General features: G+C 49.7%; 1 protein-coding gene across 4 annotated transcripts in view; it reads right to left on the reverse strand.

Moving 5' to 3' along the window:
* Positions 1 to 1122: 1122 nt before the first annotated feature.
* The window catches only part of KDM5C (lysine demethylase 5C), a 31203-nt gene continuing 16701 nt past the window's right edge, over positions 1123 to 15624 (reverse strand). For 2 of the 4 annotated variants that reach the window (XM_028092854.2, XM_028092853.2), the window contains exons 13-26: positions 11664 to 11783; positions 11343 to 11537; positions 7064 to 7245; positions 6851 to 6975; positions 6571 to 6718; positions 5886 to 5991; positions 4860 to 5218; positions 4120 to 4258; positions 3481 to 3660; positions 3178 to 3315; positions 2387 to 2986; positions 2040 to 2109; positions 1694 to 1893; positions 1123 to 1589 (exon numbers count right to left, since the gene is read on the reverse strand). In XM_028092854.2, the coding sequence (XP_027948655.1) occupies positions 1224 to 1589; positions 1694 to 1893; positions 2040 to 2109; positions 2387 to 2986; positions 3178 to 3315; positions 3481 to 3660; positions 4120 to 4258; positions 4860 to 5218; positions 5886 to 5991; positions 6571 to 6718; positions 6851 to 6975; positions 7064 to 7245; positions 11343 to 11537; positions 11664 to 11783 (2928 nt within the window). In that variant the 3' untranslated portion in view covers positions 1123 to 1223. Of the gene's footprint in view, positions 1590 to 1693; positions 1894 to 2030; positions 2110 to 2386; positions 2987 to 3177; positions 3316 to 3480; positions 3661 to 4119; positions 4259 to 4859; positions 5219 to 5885; positions 5992 to 6570; positions 6719 to 6850; positions 6976 to 7063; positions 7246 to 11342; positions 11538 to 11663; positions 11784 to 15624 lie in introns of all 4 variants that reach the window. The other 2 variants (XM_028092852.2, XM_028092851.2) reach the window with 1 other exon arrangement.

The raw sequence follows: 15624 nt of genomic DNA on the forward strand, positions 1-15624 counted from the left end.
TGTACTTTAGAAAACATCGCTCTAAATCACTGAATTTTACATTTAAAACAGGTAAACTTTACGATGTATAAATTATATCTCAATAAAGCCAAAACCAAAAATGCCTCTGGGGGGCTTTGAGGACGGACTGGAGGGCATAAAGCGGGAGGGGGCTGAGGCAGAAGTTTAGGCGAGAGGTGTCAGGCCCATCTGCTGGGAGATGGGGAAAACTGGTTTGGGGATGGGGTGGGGGGAGACTCAGGATGTCTTGCCCACAGGTAAGGAGAACCCGGTAGAACTTGTTTTCAGAACCCAGAGCTCCCAGACTTCAGCCCTCCGCTGACAGGTGATGGAGGCACTGTTCTCCCCCTTCAAAGAGAAATGCACTTCAGAAACATATTTCCAAAAAATGTTGCTAAGGGTTTTATTTCTAACAAGAGGAAAATAATAAAATAAAATTAAAATAGGCTTCAGTTGGAACCAAGTTTCTTTTTTTTTTTTTTTTTGAACAAATTAATTACACACCAACGATCTTCTTTTATTACAACATGAACCCAGGAGGAGGAAAGGAGACAGGGCAGGACAGGGGGAGAAGGTCAAGGTGGTTTTGAGGACAAGCACCAAAAGCTTTCTTCAGATCATAAGGAGCCTGCTCAGCTCCCCAACCAAATTCATTTAAAATAAAAAACTGTGAGCACAGCTATGTGAAGTTTCCTCCTCCTGGGTGGAACAGTCGGGGGGGGGGGGGCGGAGAAAGTAGGGTGGGGGTGGGGGGGATGGGAGGGAGAGGCAGGAAAGGGGAGGGAGGAGAAAGAGTGAGAGGGAGGTGAGGTTAGTGTAGCATGGCCTGGCCAGGACCAGAACTGGGGAGAGAAGGGAGAGGAGTTTTCCCCCAGTTTGCATACGCACTGGCCTTGTCTCTGGAATGGTGCTGGCCCAGCCCCAGCCACCCCCCTGCCCACCTGCCCATCCATCTGTCTATCTGCCTCAGGTGTCTGGGAATGCTGGTTAGAGGCTACCAGGGAGGGGGACTCCAGGGGCCGGCCCCCAGGAGCTGAGGTCTGAACAATACCTTGGAGTCAGAATATAAAAGTCAAGGGACTCGGGAGTGGGCTCGGGGGGGAGGGGGGTGGCCATCCCCCCTTCTTGCCCACCTCCCAAGAAGCAGGCTTGATGGTCAGAGGATCCTTGAGGCCAAGGGGGGGGGGGTCTCTGTGGGGGATCTGTGCTAGGCTCAGCCACTGTCACAACTGTTGCTGAGGCGGCTGCTGCGGGCAGGGCACATGCAGCCGAGGAGTCAGAGTAGAGAAAGGGGCCGTGGGGCCTGAAGTGGCCCCTAGCGCCGGCTCCAAGCCATTCTGGTTCTCCTGGGTGCTGGGGCTGCCAGTGGTGGGCAGGGGTTGGGGGGGGCCCTCACCCCCAGTCTCCTCCTCCAGCTCCTCCTCCTCCTGGGCCTCCTCGGCCTCTGGCCCTGAGCTCCGTACCCTCTTTGGCTCTAGCTCCTCTCGGGCTGGGTCATCGCCCTCCCCACCCCGATCCACCTTCCGCCGTCGCCGCCTCTCCAATGCCCGGCCCCGTGCCCGGCTCCCATGGCGCTCTGCCTTCTCCAGCTGTGTATCAGACAGGCAGAAAGAGGTGTGGGCCAGTGGTCAGGCCTGGGATCCCTGCCTCCTTGGCCTGACCTCCTGGCCCTGTCCGCGATCCCTGTCCTCACCTCCAGAAGTGTGCGGATCCGCTCCATGTCTGGAGGCTGCCCAGCCCGCAGTAGCTGCCAGATGCTGTGGTTCTCATCCAGGGTCACCTCAAGCAGGTCCCCTTCTAACATGAGCTCCTCCAGAGGGGCCCGGGTGGCCTCAGGCAGCTCTAACGCGGGGCCAGTCAACTGTGGCAACAGCGACGACAGCAGCTCCAGGTCTGGTGGGTTGCAGGGACAGGCTGGGTTAGATGCTGCTCTGGGTTGTACCCCTCCACCCCCACCCCCCACTGTGAGCCGAGGAGCACACGGGGCCCTGGGGATATCCAATCAGCAGCCTACCCACACCTGGACCTACCTCTCTTACCTGAGCCCTCCCCCGGGGCTACCTTCTCAGGGCTGGTCACACTGTCTCCGTTCTCCAGCAAGCCCGGGACCTGCCAAGGAGAGCGAGGACGGATGGTGGTGACTGAAGAACCAGGCCCTGTTCCCCACCGACCCCCGACTCGGCACGTTCCACCTCCTGGAGGAGGAGAGCAGACAAAGGCTGCGGCAAGGAGCAGTCGGGGGATCTGGGCGGAATGTAGAATGGGGCAGGGAGGCCGGGCCGAGAGAGAGGTCGGAAGTCAGAGAGCAGGGATGGGGCTGGAGCCTAAACAGGGGCGGGGCAAGGAGACAGGAATGGGAGGGCAAGAGCTGGGGCGGGCAGCTCACCTTGGGCATATCCTTGCCACTGCCTTCTCTGAGAGGGTCAGAGGCAGGGGCTGAAGGGTAGGTAGGGGGTTCCTCAGGCTTGGGCTCAGCCTGCAGCCGCTGGCGAAGCTCAGCCAGCCGTCCCAACAGAGCAGTCACGTCCTCAGAGGCCAAAGCCTGCCTGGCACGGCCTTGCCAGCTGATGGCCCTCTCTGTGAGACACTGCAGGGCCTCGCCCTCAGGCAGCCGCACGGGCAGTCTCTGCAGGGCCACCAGCAGTGCCAGGATGGTCTCCAGGCGCGGGCGCCGTGAGCGCATGCACAGCGGACACAAGAATTTGGTGTCCCACTCCCACCAGGCCAGCAGTGGGGACGCGGTGGGACTAGGCCTCGGGGAGCTGAGGAGGCGGGGTACCGACACACATCGCCCATGGAACCAGTCCTGACACAGGTCACACTGCAGCGCTCCCGCCCCAGCCGGCACCTGCCCACACACACAGACAGAGGGTGCAGAGGAAGCCGTGGCCGACGATGCCAGTGGACTGGGCTTGGCGGAGTTGGCGCGACGCAGCTGCAGGATACCCTCCTTCTCCTTCTGCTCCCCCTCCTTGAAGGCCACGATCTGGCATGCCCAGGACAGCGGGAGAGGGGGTCAGCGGCCCGTCCGTCCCCTCCCTCCTCCGGCCCCATCAACACCCTACTCCCAAACCAGGAGAAGCGAGGCCTAGGGAGCAAGCAGTCCGCCCAGGGCGGCCCCGCTCAGACACTTATCACCGCCAGGCTCTCCGCTCACTGTGAGTCCTCGCTCCTTACCACAGAGCCTGGGTCCCTGAGGTCCTGTGCGGACAGTCCCAGCAGCTCCGTGTCAGATTTGTACAACCCCAGCTCCTTCTCCATCCACCGGCTGCGTTTAGTGCTGTCCGAGCCGGCGTCTGCACACGGGCAGAGCACCTAAAGCAGGCAGACAGGGCGTGGATGAGTAGGCCTCCCCTCCCTCCCACTGCCAGGGCCCCGCAAGCCCCACGGTCTCCTGTGAGCCGCCTCACAACAGCTGGGCTGGAGGCAGGAGAGGCTGGCGGGGGGGGGGGGGGGGGGCGGTCAGGGCCCAGGCCTCACCTCCAGCAGTGTGTAGCAAGAGTTCTTCTTGAGGAAGGTCTTGGAGGCCTTCTCCCTCCAGGAGTGCGCTGTCAGCACCTGTAGCTCTAGCTGTCTCAGCTCCTCCAACCCCACAGGTAGGTCCCGGCCCACAGCCACCAGGCCCTCTAAGTCATCCAAGCAGGGGTAGTGGTCGCCATTCTGGGACAGAGGCAAGAGAGAGCTCAAGTCAACTTGCCAGCATTTACTGAGGTTACTCTGTGCCTGGCCCTGAGCTGGGAAGAGGCACCAGACTTGGAGTCTCTGGGCAGAACCAAACAGGGATCATGCGAAGGGAAGCGCCCCCCTACAACCCCCACAGCCGCCGGCTCAGCCTGCAGGTAATCCGGTCAGTGCCCGTGACCATCGGACTCATCATTTTGTTGTGGCCTGCCTCTTCCACCCTCCCTGCCCCTACCCTCCTGACCCTTTCCACAACCTCTCCACCCTCAGGCTGGCCTTGCGAGCCCTCCTCCCATGGCTCGCTGCCAAGCATATTTTGCCTCCTTTCACTGGGCTGGACTGCTTCTCTAGCCAAGCCAGCCCAACCCGATGTATGCCAGCTCTCTTTGCTGGACTGAAGATCTAGGGTAGAGGTTCAGGGGGCGACAGGTTCCTCACCTGAATCTCGTCCACATCAGCGATCCAGGCCCGGGCCTTAGCAAGAGCCTCCTTGAGAGCCTGGATGTTGGGCAGGTGAACAGGGATGTTTTCTGCCTCGTGGATTATGGCCTCGAGCGTGGCTGGTGGATGCTTCTGCCTAAAGGTAAGGGGAAAAAAAAGAGGCCTCAGTCTAGAGTGATCTGCCTGACCGGCAGCCTGGCCTGCCCAGCAGATACATCGGCAGCGGCCCCTGGAGAGGCCACTTGGGCCTACTTGCTAGCACTCCGCCTACAGAGGGCTGCCGGTCCTGCTCGCTCCAGACCGCACACGCCCACCCAACTTCTGCCGTGGCCTCTGCGCCTCGGCTTCTCTGCCTGTCAGCCTGCTTGCACGGCCGCCACAAGCGGCGGTGCGCCCCTGGCGCCACAGTATGTCAGGGTGCCCTGCGGGGCTTTGCCTGGCACCTGTCCGTCCGCCCATTAGTGTGTGTGCCCACGTCAGCCAGTGGGGCTAGTCCTCTATCCGTATCTGTCCATCTCTGCTTCCCCGTAAGCCTAGCTCTGCCTCTATGTATACATGTAGTTAAAAAAAAAAAAAAAAAAAAAAGATAAACTAGGGAACAAAAGAAGGAAGAAAGTCAATACACGAGCACTGGAGTCTGGTACCCAAGGCCACCCATGGAAATCACCCCATCAGCTTTCCCACTAAACCTTGAAGGTTGGGGCCGGGGGGCGGGGCGGGGAGAGGGCTGGACCTACCTGGCCTCCAGGCAGAGGTGGGCTTTCTCCTCCCAGCGTTCCGCAATGGTCAGCAGCTCCTGCAGCTCAGCCCGGGCCTTATCGACAGCAGGGCTAGGGGCGACGCTAGCACCCGCGACCAACAGTCCCCGCATGACAGCCAGGGTGCCCCTTCGGGCTGAGGGGGCCAGCGTTCGCTTCACCTCATCCAGCCATCGCGCCTGTTCCACCTGCCGCTGGAGCTGCTGGGCCTCAGGCACCTCCACCCCCAGCTGCTGCCCCCTCTCCAACAGGGACTGCAGTAGCCCTGGGCTGGAGGGCAGTGAGGCCAGGGCCTCACGGGCCTCAGCCTGGTAGGCCTCCACCTGTTCCAGAATACCCTACCAGGATACAGAAGAACAACAGACTCCTCAGCTGGGCCCACTTGGAGGTCCCACCACCAAATACCTTTGCCCCACCTACCTTCTTACCTGCCAGTATTTGGGAAGAGAGCCTAACATGGGCTGCGCTCTCCTCCTTTGCCATGCCCTAAGGTTCCTGCCCGCTAGAATACCCTGGGGAATTTGTTAAACACAGATTCCTGGGCCCCACCCTTAGAGTCTTAATAGGGTTTGGTCAGGAGTCTATGCTTTGTTTCAGTCCCCAGAGGATTCTGATGTACAGCACCAGGAGACCCTCTGCCTTAAAAACACTCTGCTACGCTTGGCCTCCTCACAAACCCTTACGCTTACACTGGTGTCCACTGCCCTCTTCGTCCCACCTCTCCTCTCCCTTCCTGAACTTGACTCAAGCTTTCCAGGCCCACAAATATCCTTGTTCCTTTCTCCTCATCCACCTCCCACCAGGACACCTTCTCTTGACTCTGCATCCTGTACTTACACCCCTGCCACCCGCCCCTTTGCCTCCCAGCTCCTGTTACTCTGACAGGCGCATCCTGTCTTGCCCAAATATTTTTGACGCTTTTTAAGGAAGCCAAGAGTGGCCTGCTGCTCAGGTCTCCCAATCCCCCTGAACCCTCATCAGCACTCTGAGTGCACTCCTCCTCACCTTGACATCCCCAATCTGGTGCATGGCACAAGGCAGGTTGTTCATCTGGTCCAGAAAGGCCCGGAGCTCAGCCAGGGTCATCTGTAGACCAGCCACCCTGTGGGGGCTATGGAGTTTCACATGTGGGGTTTCAGGTCCAAACCCAGTCCCCTCCCTCCATCTCTGTGCTCAGACCCAACACCTTTCCTCACACCTGCCCACCTTGATCATGCCTCCTACTCCACAGTGCCCCCAACTGTCCAGATTAGAGGAGGGGGGTTTAATATTTCAGCACATACATATGATGAGAGCAAATAAGAAGAGGGGAATATAGGATATATGGCGGGGGGGGGGGGCTTAGAAATTAAATGATGGTAACAGAAGCTGGACTTTTCAACTCATCCTCTATCGTGAATTCTCTGATCAGGCTGATGCTTCTTGTCCCTAAACCTTCCACAACTCCTCCCTGCCCACAAAATCCCTAAGCCTGCCGGAAATCTCCAGGTACTGATAAAAAGAACCATTTCTAGCTTTCTTAGCACTCTTCTCCATTCTAGTTGCCTGATCTCCTTGCCCTCCCAACACCTCTTAGGCCACCCCGCACGGCAGTGCTTGTCATCTGCCCAGTGGCGCTCAGAGTCCACTCCTCCTAGGTGCCGGCTCCTCAGCAGGCAGAACCTGAGCCCGCCACCTCCCACTGCCATACCCAGCTTCCTGGCCGCTGACGAGTCCCAGAGCCCGGGACACGCAAGCCTCCGCCTCGCTCAGGCAGTTCTTTAGTCGCTGCAGCAGCTCACTGTTTGGGAACCTCCGCTCACGGGCCTCAGACTCTAGCGCCCTCAGCTCTTCAAGGCCTGGGGAGAGAATGAAAGCGGCAAGGAGTAGGCAGTACTGAGTAAAGGCAGAGGAAGGGGGTGGGGGTGGGTTCCAGAAGAAAAGGGAAGAGAACTTGCCTGTGGAGTCCCTCCGTCCCCCCCATCACTCACTGCGCTTCCGCCCATCCTCCACCTCCAGGGCCACTCGAACTTTGTTGGCCCAGGTGTCAAAGGACTCGGCCCGAACCTTCAGCTTATGCAGCATGGCAGGGAGCTCATCCAAGGTGTATCGATACCTGGAGGAAGACGGCAGGGAAGCACACATCTGGCCCAGCTCTGCAGCCCTCTCCTCAGCCCGCTTTCTTCAGTAGGCCCCCTGCTCACCGCAGGTACTGCCGGCTACTGGAGCACTTGCAGAGGTCATTGATGTGGGAAAGGCAGACAAGGCCGTCTGGGCAGTCATAGCAGGCCAGGGCTGATAGGAAGCACGTGGTCTTGCACTTGATGCACTGGCGCTCATCATCTGGGAGCAGCTCAAAAGCCTCTCGCTCAGCTTCCGTGATGCCCTGGGGGCATTCAACCCACGCGCGTTATATAGAACCAGAACAGGGATACAGATAGGCCCCTATCTCTGCCACAACTGAGCCCCACGTTAGACTCCAATCTGTGCTAAGAGTTCTGGAGAGCAAACCCCACAGAACATACTGCCTCTGTGAAGTTTAAGCTCTCCACACTGGGGAAATCAGATGAACCAGGGCAAGATCAGTGTGGGCTGAGAGGAAAAAAAAAAAAAATCAGGTGAGAATCAGATCAGCAAAAAGGGCCTTTAGGGTGAGAGGAGGTGAGGAAAGCAGTGGGCCAAGGCACCAGAGGTGGCACTGTGTGGGAGTGGCCAAGGGAAAGGCTGAGAACAAGGGGAACAAGGCTGGCTTCGAGTCACTCAGCGCCCACCGTGTTCCAGGCGCCGTGCCGGCAGCCTGGCAGGCAGGACACACTGCAAAGCACATACGGAACTCACAGAAACAAAACTGCACTTGTGTCCAGCGTTTAAAGATAAAAAAATTTTTTTTCAACAATATGGCTTCCAAACCTATGCCAATGACTTCATCTGTTACTCAGATGAAGAAAAAGCATTCTGTTCCAAAAATGGAGAAAAGCCAGTTATGCTGAAGTAACTGAAAGACAGTATGACACTATGCATTATGGCCAATTTTAGGGATTTTTAAAGGGAAATTCTGACTAACAGTTTTTGTTCTATATTGACTGTAACATCTAACCTCTGCATCAGATAGGAGTCTGTTGTACATTACAAATCCCGCTCTGCCACTTATTTAATTAGTTGTGTGGTATGGAGTAAATAATTTACACCTCTCTGGGTTTGTTTCCCCATCTTATAATATGGGAGATAATGGCACCATCTTCATTGTGTTGTCATGAAGATTAAAAAGGTACAGCAACTAAGGACTTAGAAAAGTATCAAAACATTTAGAATAAGTGGAACCACAAAAGACCCCTAACAGCCAAAACAATCTTGACAAGGAAGAACAAAGCTGGAGGCATCACACTTCCTGATTCCAAACTATACTACAAAGCTACAGTAATTAAAACAGTATGGTACTTGCATAAAAAGAGACACACAGAGCAGTGGAACAGAATTAAGCCCAGAAATAAACCCTTGCATATACAGTCAACTAACATTTGATAAGAGAGCCAAAAATACTCAACAGGTAAAAGATAGTCTCTTCAATTAGTGGCACTGAGAAAACTGAGTAACCATGAGCAGAAGAACGAATCTGGGTCCTTATACACGCATGAAAATTAACTTGAAATTGATTAAAGACTTAAACATGACACCTAAAACCACAAAGCTCCCAGAAGAAAACATAGTGATAAAGTTCCTGGACATTGGTTGGCAATGACTTCTTGGATAGGATACCTAAAGCACAAGCAACAAAAGCAAAAATAAATAAGTGGGACTACATTTAGCTATAAAGAAAGCATCTGCGCAGCAAAAGAAATCATCAACAAAATGAAAGGAAACCTACAGAATGGGAGAAAGTATCTGTACACCATCTATTTGATAAAGGGCTAATATCCAAAACATACAAGGAACTCATCCAACATCAATAGCAAAAAAATAAAACCCCACTAACAATCTGATCAAAAATAGGCAGAGAACCTGAACAGACATTTTCCAAAGAGATACAAATGGCCAAGAGGTACATGAAAAGATGCTCAACGTGACAATCATCATCATCAGGGAAATGCAAATCAAAATATCACCTTACATCTGTCAGAATGGCTATTACCAAAAAGACAAGAGATAGTAAGTGTTAGCAAGGGATGTGAAGCAAAGGGAACCCTCGTGCACTGTTGGTGGGAATGTAAATTGATTCAGCTACCTGGAAAACAGTATGGAGGTTCCTCAAAAAATTTAAAACAGAACTACCCTATGATCTAGCAATCTCACTTCTGGATATATATCCAAAGGAAATGAAATCAGAATCTCAAAGAGATATCTGCACTCCCATGATCACTGCAGCATTATTCACAATAATAGCCAAGATATAGAAACAATCTAAGAGTCCATCAGTGGATGAACAGATCAAGAAGACATGGTATTTACATACAACAGACTATTATCCAGCCACGAGAAAGAAGGAAATACTGCCAATTATAATAACATGGATGGACCTTGAGGGCATTATACTAAGTCAAGTAAGTCAGACACAGAAAGACAAAATACTATAGAATGTCACTTATACGTGGAATCGAAAAAAGCCAAACTCAATAGAAACAAGAGTAGAATGGTGGTTTGCAAGGGCTGGGGACTGGGGGAAATGGGGAGATGTTGGTCAAGGGCACACACCAGTTAGAAGTTTGGGGAACCCAACAAATACTTACTATTATTAGCTCTAATTTTCAGATTAAGGATACCTATTTCACAGGCCTATCCCATTTTACTAAGGAGGAAACTAAGTCTCAGAGAGAGGGTCTATAACCTGCCCAAAGAATCTGGCTACAGTCTATTTTGACTCTAAAGTCAGAGAATGCTCTAAGTTCAGATGCAGTCCCTAGGTATTTTTGGATCATAGATTCCTCTGAGAACTGGATGCAAGCTAGGAGCCCTCTCCCCATAAAAGTGTACACACACACACACACACACACACACACACACACACCTTTTACAGATTTTTAAGACTGGGGGGTTCAGAACCTTCTCTGAGGTAAGAGCCAAGTAAAAGTACGTACACACACACACACACCTTTTACAGATTTTTAAGACTGGGGGGTCCAGAACCTTCTCTGAGGTAAGAGCCAAGTATAAAGAATTCTCAATGTCCGGATGAGAATACCTAGTCTTCCCACCTCGCTTTGACTCCTTCTTATAGTCTGGAACAACCCCAGGGTCATCATTTAATAATAGCACTGAAGAGAGAGAAAATGATGCCTGGGAAAGCCCAGGGGCTTACCAACTAACACCACAAACTTCCAACATTACCACAGCTGAAATTCTCCTTATAGCCCATGCTCACGGGCAAGTTATAAATGAGCTTTAACATAAGAAAGTATTACCCTAAATGGGCAGCAAGGGGTCACTCAGGACCAGCATTCCTTTGTAATACTATAGAGGACTCTCACTAAGTCACTTCCTAACTGGGCAAGTGTGGAGCTTTAAGAAGGCAGTTGAACTACATGAGTAGCAGTCCCACTCACCTACAAACACAACAACTGACCACTCGCTTATGAGAGATTAGAGGACTGCTTTAAAAAAAAAAATAAAATAAAGGAGGACCACCTTGTATTTGGTAGTAGCACCCTAGTTTGAGCTACTGAATCATCTGAATGTAATAAAATGGCATTTCCTAAGAAATGTTCCATATTTCAATCATTTTCTTCATGTTATTACCAGTAACAGCAGCTAGTACAATGCAAGTGCAATTAACAGATGCTTTGACATAAATCACCTTCTTCAAGCAATTACAATTCCCTTGCAAGTTCGGTATTTATTCCCATTTTACAGAGTGGGGAAGTGAGACTATCAGAGGTTAAATAACCTGAAAAGGTCACCCAGCTAAATCAGCAGTTGTGGTTCCACATGCCAGCCTGTCCTGTTGGGTTATTTAAATAATGACGAATAGCAGTGACACCAGCACTTGCTACGGGTCAGTTACTTAATAAACATAATCTTTAATCTATTCAACTATCCCAAAAGATAAACATCATAATCCCCATTTCCCAGAGACGGATACTGACAGTGAAGTAAATTAACTTGCTCACAGTTGTTGATAAATGGCAGAGCAGAGAATGGAATGTGATTTTTTTTTTAAGATTTTATTTATTTATTTGAGAGAGAGAGCACGTGAGAGCTAGAAACACCACAAGCAGAAGGGAGGGGCAGAGGGAGAGAGACAAGCACACTCTCTGCTGAGCAGGGAGCCCGATGCAGAACTTGATCCCAGGACCCTGAGATCATGACCCGAGCCGAAGGCAGATGCTTGACTGACTGAGCCACCCATGCGCACAGGAATGTGATTTCCAATCCAGATGGATCTAGTTCTTTTTACTATACCCCAAGAATAGAAGTTACATCTACTTCTTCCTTCCCCCACTTCTGCCAGGATTGCGTGCCTAATTCAGGGCCCTCTCCCCTCCACCCTACCTTCTCAAGCAGGGCCTTTCGCAGACGCCGTTCCTCCTGCACCATGATGAACATCTCCTTATGCACAGCTGCTGCCAGGTTCAGGTCCAGCTTCTCTGGGCAGGCAGCCATCTTACAGATGAGCTCCTCATGGGAGAAGACGCAGTATCTTCGGAGCCGGCGGTAGTGCTCAATGCACTGGCGCCCAGCCGGCAACTGTGGACAGATTCAAGGCTGAGTGCGGCCAAGGCTGAGTGTGGCCAAGTCTGAAGGCCGTGGTGCCTCAGCTTCCCCACAACCCTCCTGCTTCTCCCTGCCAGCCCACCAACACTCCAGACTCACCCAGTCAGCAGTGCAAAAGTTGACAGCCTCTGCAAAGTTGTAGCCTTGGTTGAAGCCACTGTGGTAAGCGCGAGGGAAGGTAATGACGAATTCTCCTGCACACTGGTTTGTGCGGACAACCTGAAGAAGAAAAAGGCCAAGGTCACTGAGACAGGTTTTCCAGAGTTGGGAGAAACTTGATTTAAGAGCAGGATCCTTAAGGAGACAAAAGAGAGCCTGAAGGAACAGCATGACGAAAGACTCTCAGATCCTCCAATTCTAAAAGGAAGAACCACTGGCCTCGGATCTCAAAGTTGAGATTTATGTTAGCAACAACAGAAGATTTGAGTCAAAAGTAGGCAATGTACATACCAAAATATCTCAACTTCCCTAATTTTTATAAAAATTTAAAATACTTTTCGTTAAGCTGGCGATGGTTTTTTTCATTAATAATTAATCAGTCACATAGGCAGTTCCAAGAGCCAAATGGTCTATAAGATTTGTTTTAAAGTTAGCAGGCCCTGCCATTCTCCACTCCTCAGAGCCAATCACTTTCACCTCTTCTGATTATTTTGGCATTTACCTTAACAACCCTAAATAACATGCCTCTAAACTTTAAAGATAGCCTATTATTTCTCAGTTTGCTTAGTTTTCTGCACGTCTTAGTAATTCAATCCCAACCTTTAAGACAAGTGTCCAACCCTCCTCTTGCCTATCAGTTTTCACCTTTCTGTAGCAGAGCCCTAAGATCTGTTCCAACTCGAATCAGCTGTCGTCCTCCCCGGACCGTCCTGATGATCTCTCCTGTTCCCTAGATCCCAGGTCTTCCTCTCTCTTGGTGTTTACTCTTGGGCTATACTTGAGCACCTCCAATAGCTTCCCAGGAAGTGGTGTGAAGAACTTTTTTTTTTTTGAAAAATGTCTCTATTCTACTCTTGCACTTCATAATTTGACCATATAGAATTCTAAACTGAAAACCATTTTGAAGGCATGGCTCTAGTCTTCTAGATTCTAGTGTTGCTTTTGAAAAGTCTTAAGTCATTCTGGTTTCTAATGCTTTGAATTAAACCTGTTTTCTCTCAGGAAGCTTGTAGGATTTTTCTGATCCCAGTGTTTGATTGACAGAAAAATTCACGAGATAAACCCTCGTGTGCACCTATTTTCATTCATGTACTAGGTAGGCCCTTTGATTCTGAAAACTCAGCCTTTTGGTTCAGGGAAATTTTCTTGAATGATTTCATTAATGATTTGATTCTTTGTTTTCATCTATTCTCTTTTCAGAACTCATTATTTGAATATGGAACCTCCTGAACAAAATTTCTTTCAACTTTACCATTTCCCATCTTCATTTTTTATTCTATTTTCTGAGAGAGTTCCTTAACTATTTATCTTCTAAACTTTTTTCTTCCCCTTCTACTATTACAGTTTTAATTTCCAAGAACTCTTTTTTGTTTTCAGGGTGTTTTCAAATAGTATCCTGTTCTTATTTCAGTTTGTGCTATATGCTCATCTCTGAAAATCTTCATGAGGTTTCTTTCCCTTTTTTTTTTTTTTAAAGATTTTATTTATTTGACAGAGAGAGAGGGAGACATAGCGAGAGAGGAAACACAGAGAGAGTGGAAGAGGGAGAAACAGGCTTCCCGCTGAGCAGGGAGCCTGATGTGGGGCTCGATCCCAGGACCCTGGGATCATGACCTGAGCCGAAGGCAGAACACTTAACGACTGAGCCACCCAGGCGCCCCAGGTTTCTTTCCCTTTTTGAAGTTTACTTCTCTGCCTGCCTAACCTGTTTATCCAAGTTGTTTTGTTTGGTTGGTTCTATTTTCTAGAGTTTCCTCAACTGTCTGTTAATCTGTGACTGTCAACTTTAAGAGTAAGAAATGGAAAAGCTGAATGGAAGTTCTGAGTATATAGGCGAAGTTTATCAACTGTGAGCTTCACTGCAGGGTGATCTGGAAGTGCCATTCAGTTTGGGAAATTCTAGGTCTTTCTTTTCGGGCCACTCAGATTCTCCAGAGAAAACTCTCCCATTTTTTTGCCTGAAGGAAAAAGATCTGTCTGCCAGTGTTCTAAGAGCCAAGAGGAAAAAGACAGTTGGGAACCTCAGCATCCATTATGTACACAATGATGAATCCTACTATTTTCACTATACCTCCACCCTCAACTGTATCTAGAAGACCTCAGTCCAGAGATCTTTTATTTTTACCTCTTCAGAAGTAAAGTCTTTTGCTTTAGTGAGGGAGGGTCACATTTCCAGCTGCCCAGTGTGGAAGGGGACCTCACAGCTTCCTATATAGACACAAACCAATCCCTATTTTCACCTCACTCATCTTTCTTCCCAGAATGCCTGGTGTCACTGACTACTGAACCTTTGGGGGAATTCTGAGGTATAAATCAGATTGGTTGGTTCTCAGATGTCTCAATACTGGCCTAAGATTCAGTTTTCTCATCCATTTTCTGGTTTCAAGAATTTTATCATTGTATCCTCTCGTTTTCTCCATTTTAGTAATTTTTAAAAAACCTTAAAAAAAAAACCCTTTGTGCCATTTGAGTGGTTTCAGTAAGGAATGGAAGCAGCCATGTGTTATGTTTAATTTGCCATCTATAGAAGAAGTCTCACAAAGGTTTTTAGGATGAACATTCAATGCTGATGAACACAGAGTGAAATAGGTGCAGTGCTGATAATAGGACCAGTAACTTCTACTCTCTGGAAAACCAAATTGCTAATATAGATCAAGAACCTAAAATGTTTATATCCTTCAACCCAACAATTCTTCTGTAAGGATTCTAGATTACTATGGAGAGAATTAATGTCCTCACAATATTGAATCTGCCCATTCATGAATACATCTCCAAATTTATTCAGGTCATATATCAGCTCCCACCTCCAATACATTTTCTTCTTCTCAAATCTATCCCTACTTAGGGGCAACCTCAGTATTTCTTGCCTGGATTACTGCCCTGGTCCCCATTACCAAGCACTAGAATGATCTTCCAAAAAACGCAAATCTGACTGGCAAAGTCATGGCTGAGAACCCCTTACTTGAAACCCCATGTCCACATGATGAAGCCACGGCTCCAACAGGCAAACTCTTATCTTCCTTCAAGGATCACCACTTCTACAAATGCTTTCCTGAGGCCCCCCCCACCCCAATGACCCAGTCTGCTGTCCTTTTGAAGCATCTCTTAACATTTGCTCACCTCTATTCTCCACTCAACTGCACATACCCAAAGGCAGGGACCAGTTTATTTGTCTTCAAGGTGTTGGCCAAAGGCCTGTACACAGAGGGAGTTCTAGCCAATACTTGCTGAATGATCTAGACCCAGCCTTAATTTTATAGATGTGAAAACTGAGTTCCAGAGAAGCGTCAAGTAGCAGGGCCAGAAACAGAACTTAAGGCTCCTGACTCTTCATCTCAACCTGTACCCTCACTTTGGCCATGTCCCTTTACCATTTCCTATGTAGTTATCTAAAAAGGCTCTCCTCACATTCTGCAGTCATTAAAAATGACCCAAATGTTCATCGAGTGGTGAATGGATAAACAAAATGTGGTACTTCCATAAAATGTAGTATTCCACCATAAATTTAGGAATGAAGTTCTGACACATGCTACAACATGGATGAACCTCGAAAACATTATGCAAACTGAAAGAAGCCAGATGCAAAAGACCACATATTATCCCATGTATGTGAACTGTCTAGAAAAGGGAAATCTCTAGAGACAGAAGGCAGATGACTGGTTGCCTGGGACTCGGGGTTGGAATGGAGACTGACTACAAAAGGGCATGAAGGATCTTTTTGGGGTGACAAATGTTCTAAAAACTGGATTGTGGTGATGGTAGCACAACTCTGTAAATTCATTGAACTCTTGTGTACTCAAAATGCGTGAATTTTATGGTACATAAATTATACTGCAATAAAGTTGCGGGGTTTTTTTGTTTGCTTGTTTTAAAAGACGGTTATAAGCAATTCATAGCAAGG

Source organism: Eumetopias jubatus, unplaced genomic scaffold, assembly GCF_037043125.1.
Source record: "Eumetopias jubatus isolate StellerSeaLion01/CBP00866 unplaced genomic scaffold, mEumJub1_p1.0 scaffold_11, whole genome shotgun sequence".
In the NCBI taxonomy this organism is placed as follows: Eukaryota; Metazoa; Chordata; class Mammalia; order Carnivora; family Otariidae; genus Eumetopias; species Eumetopias jubatus.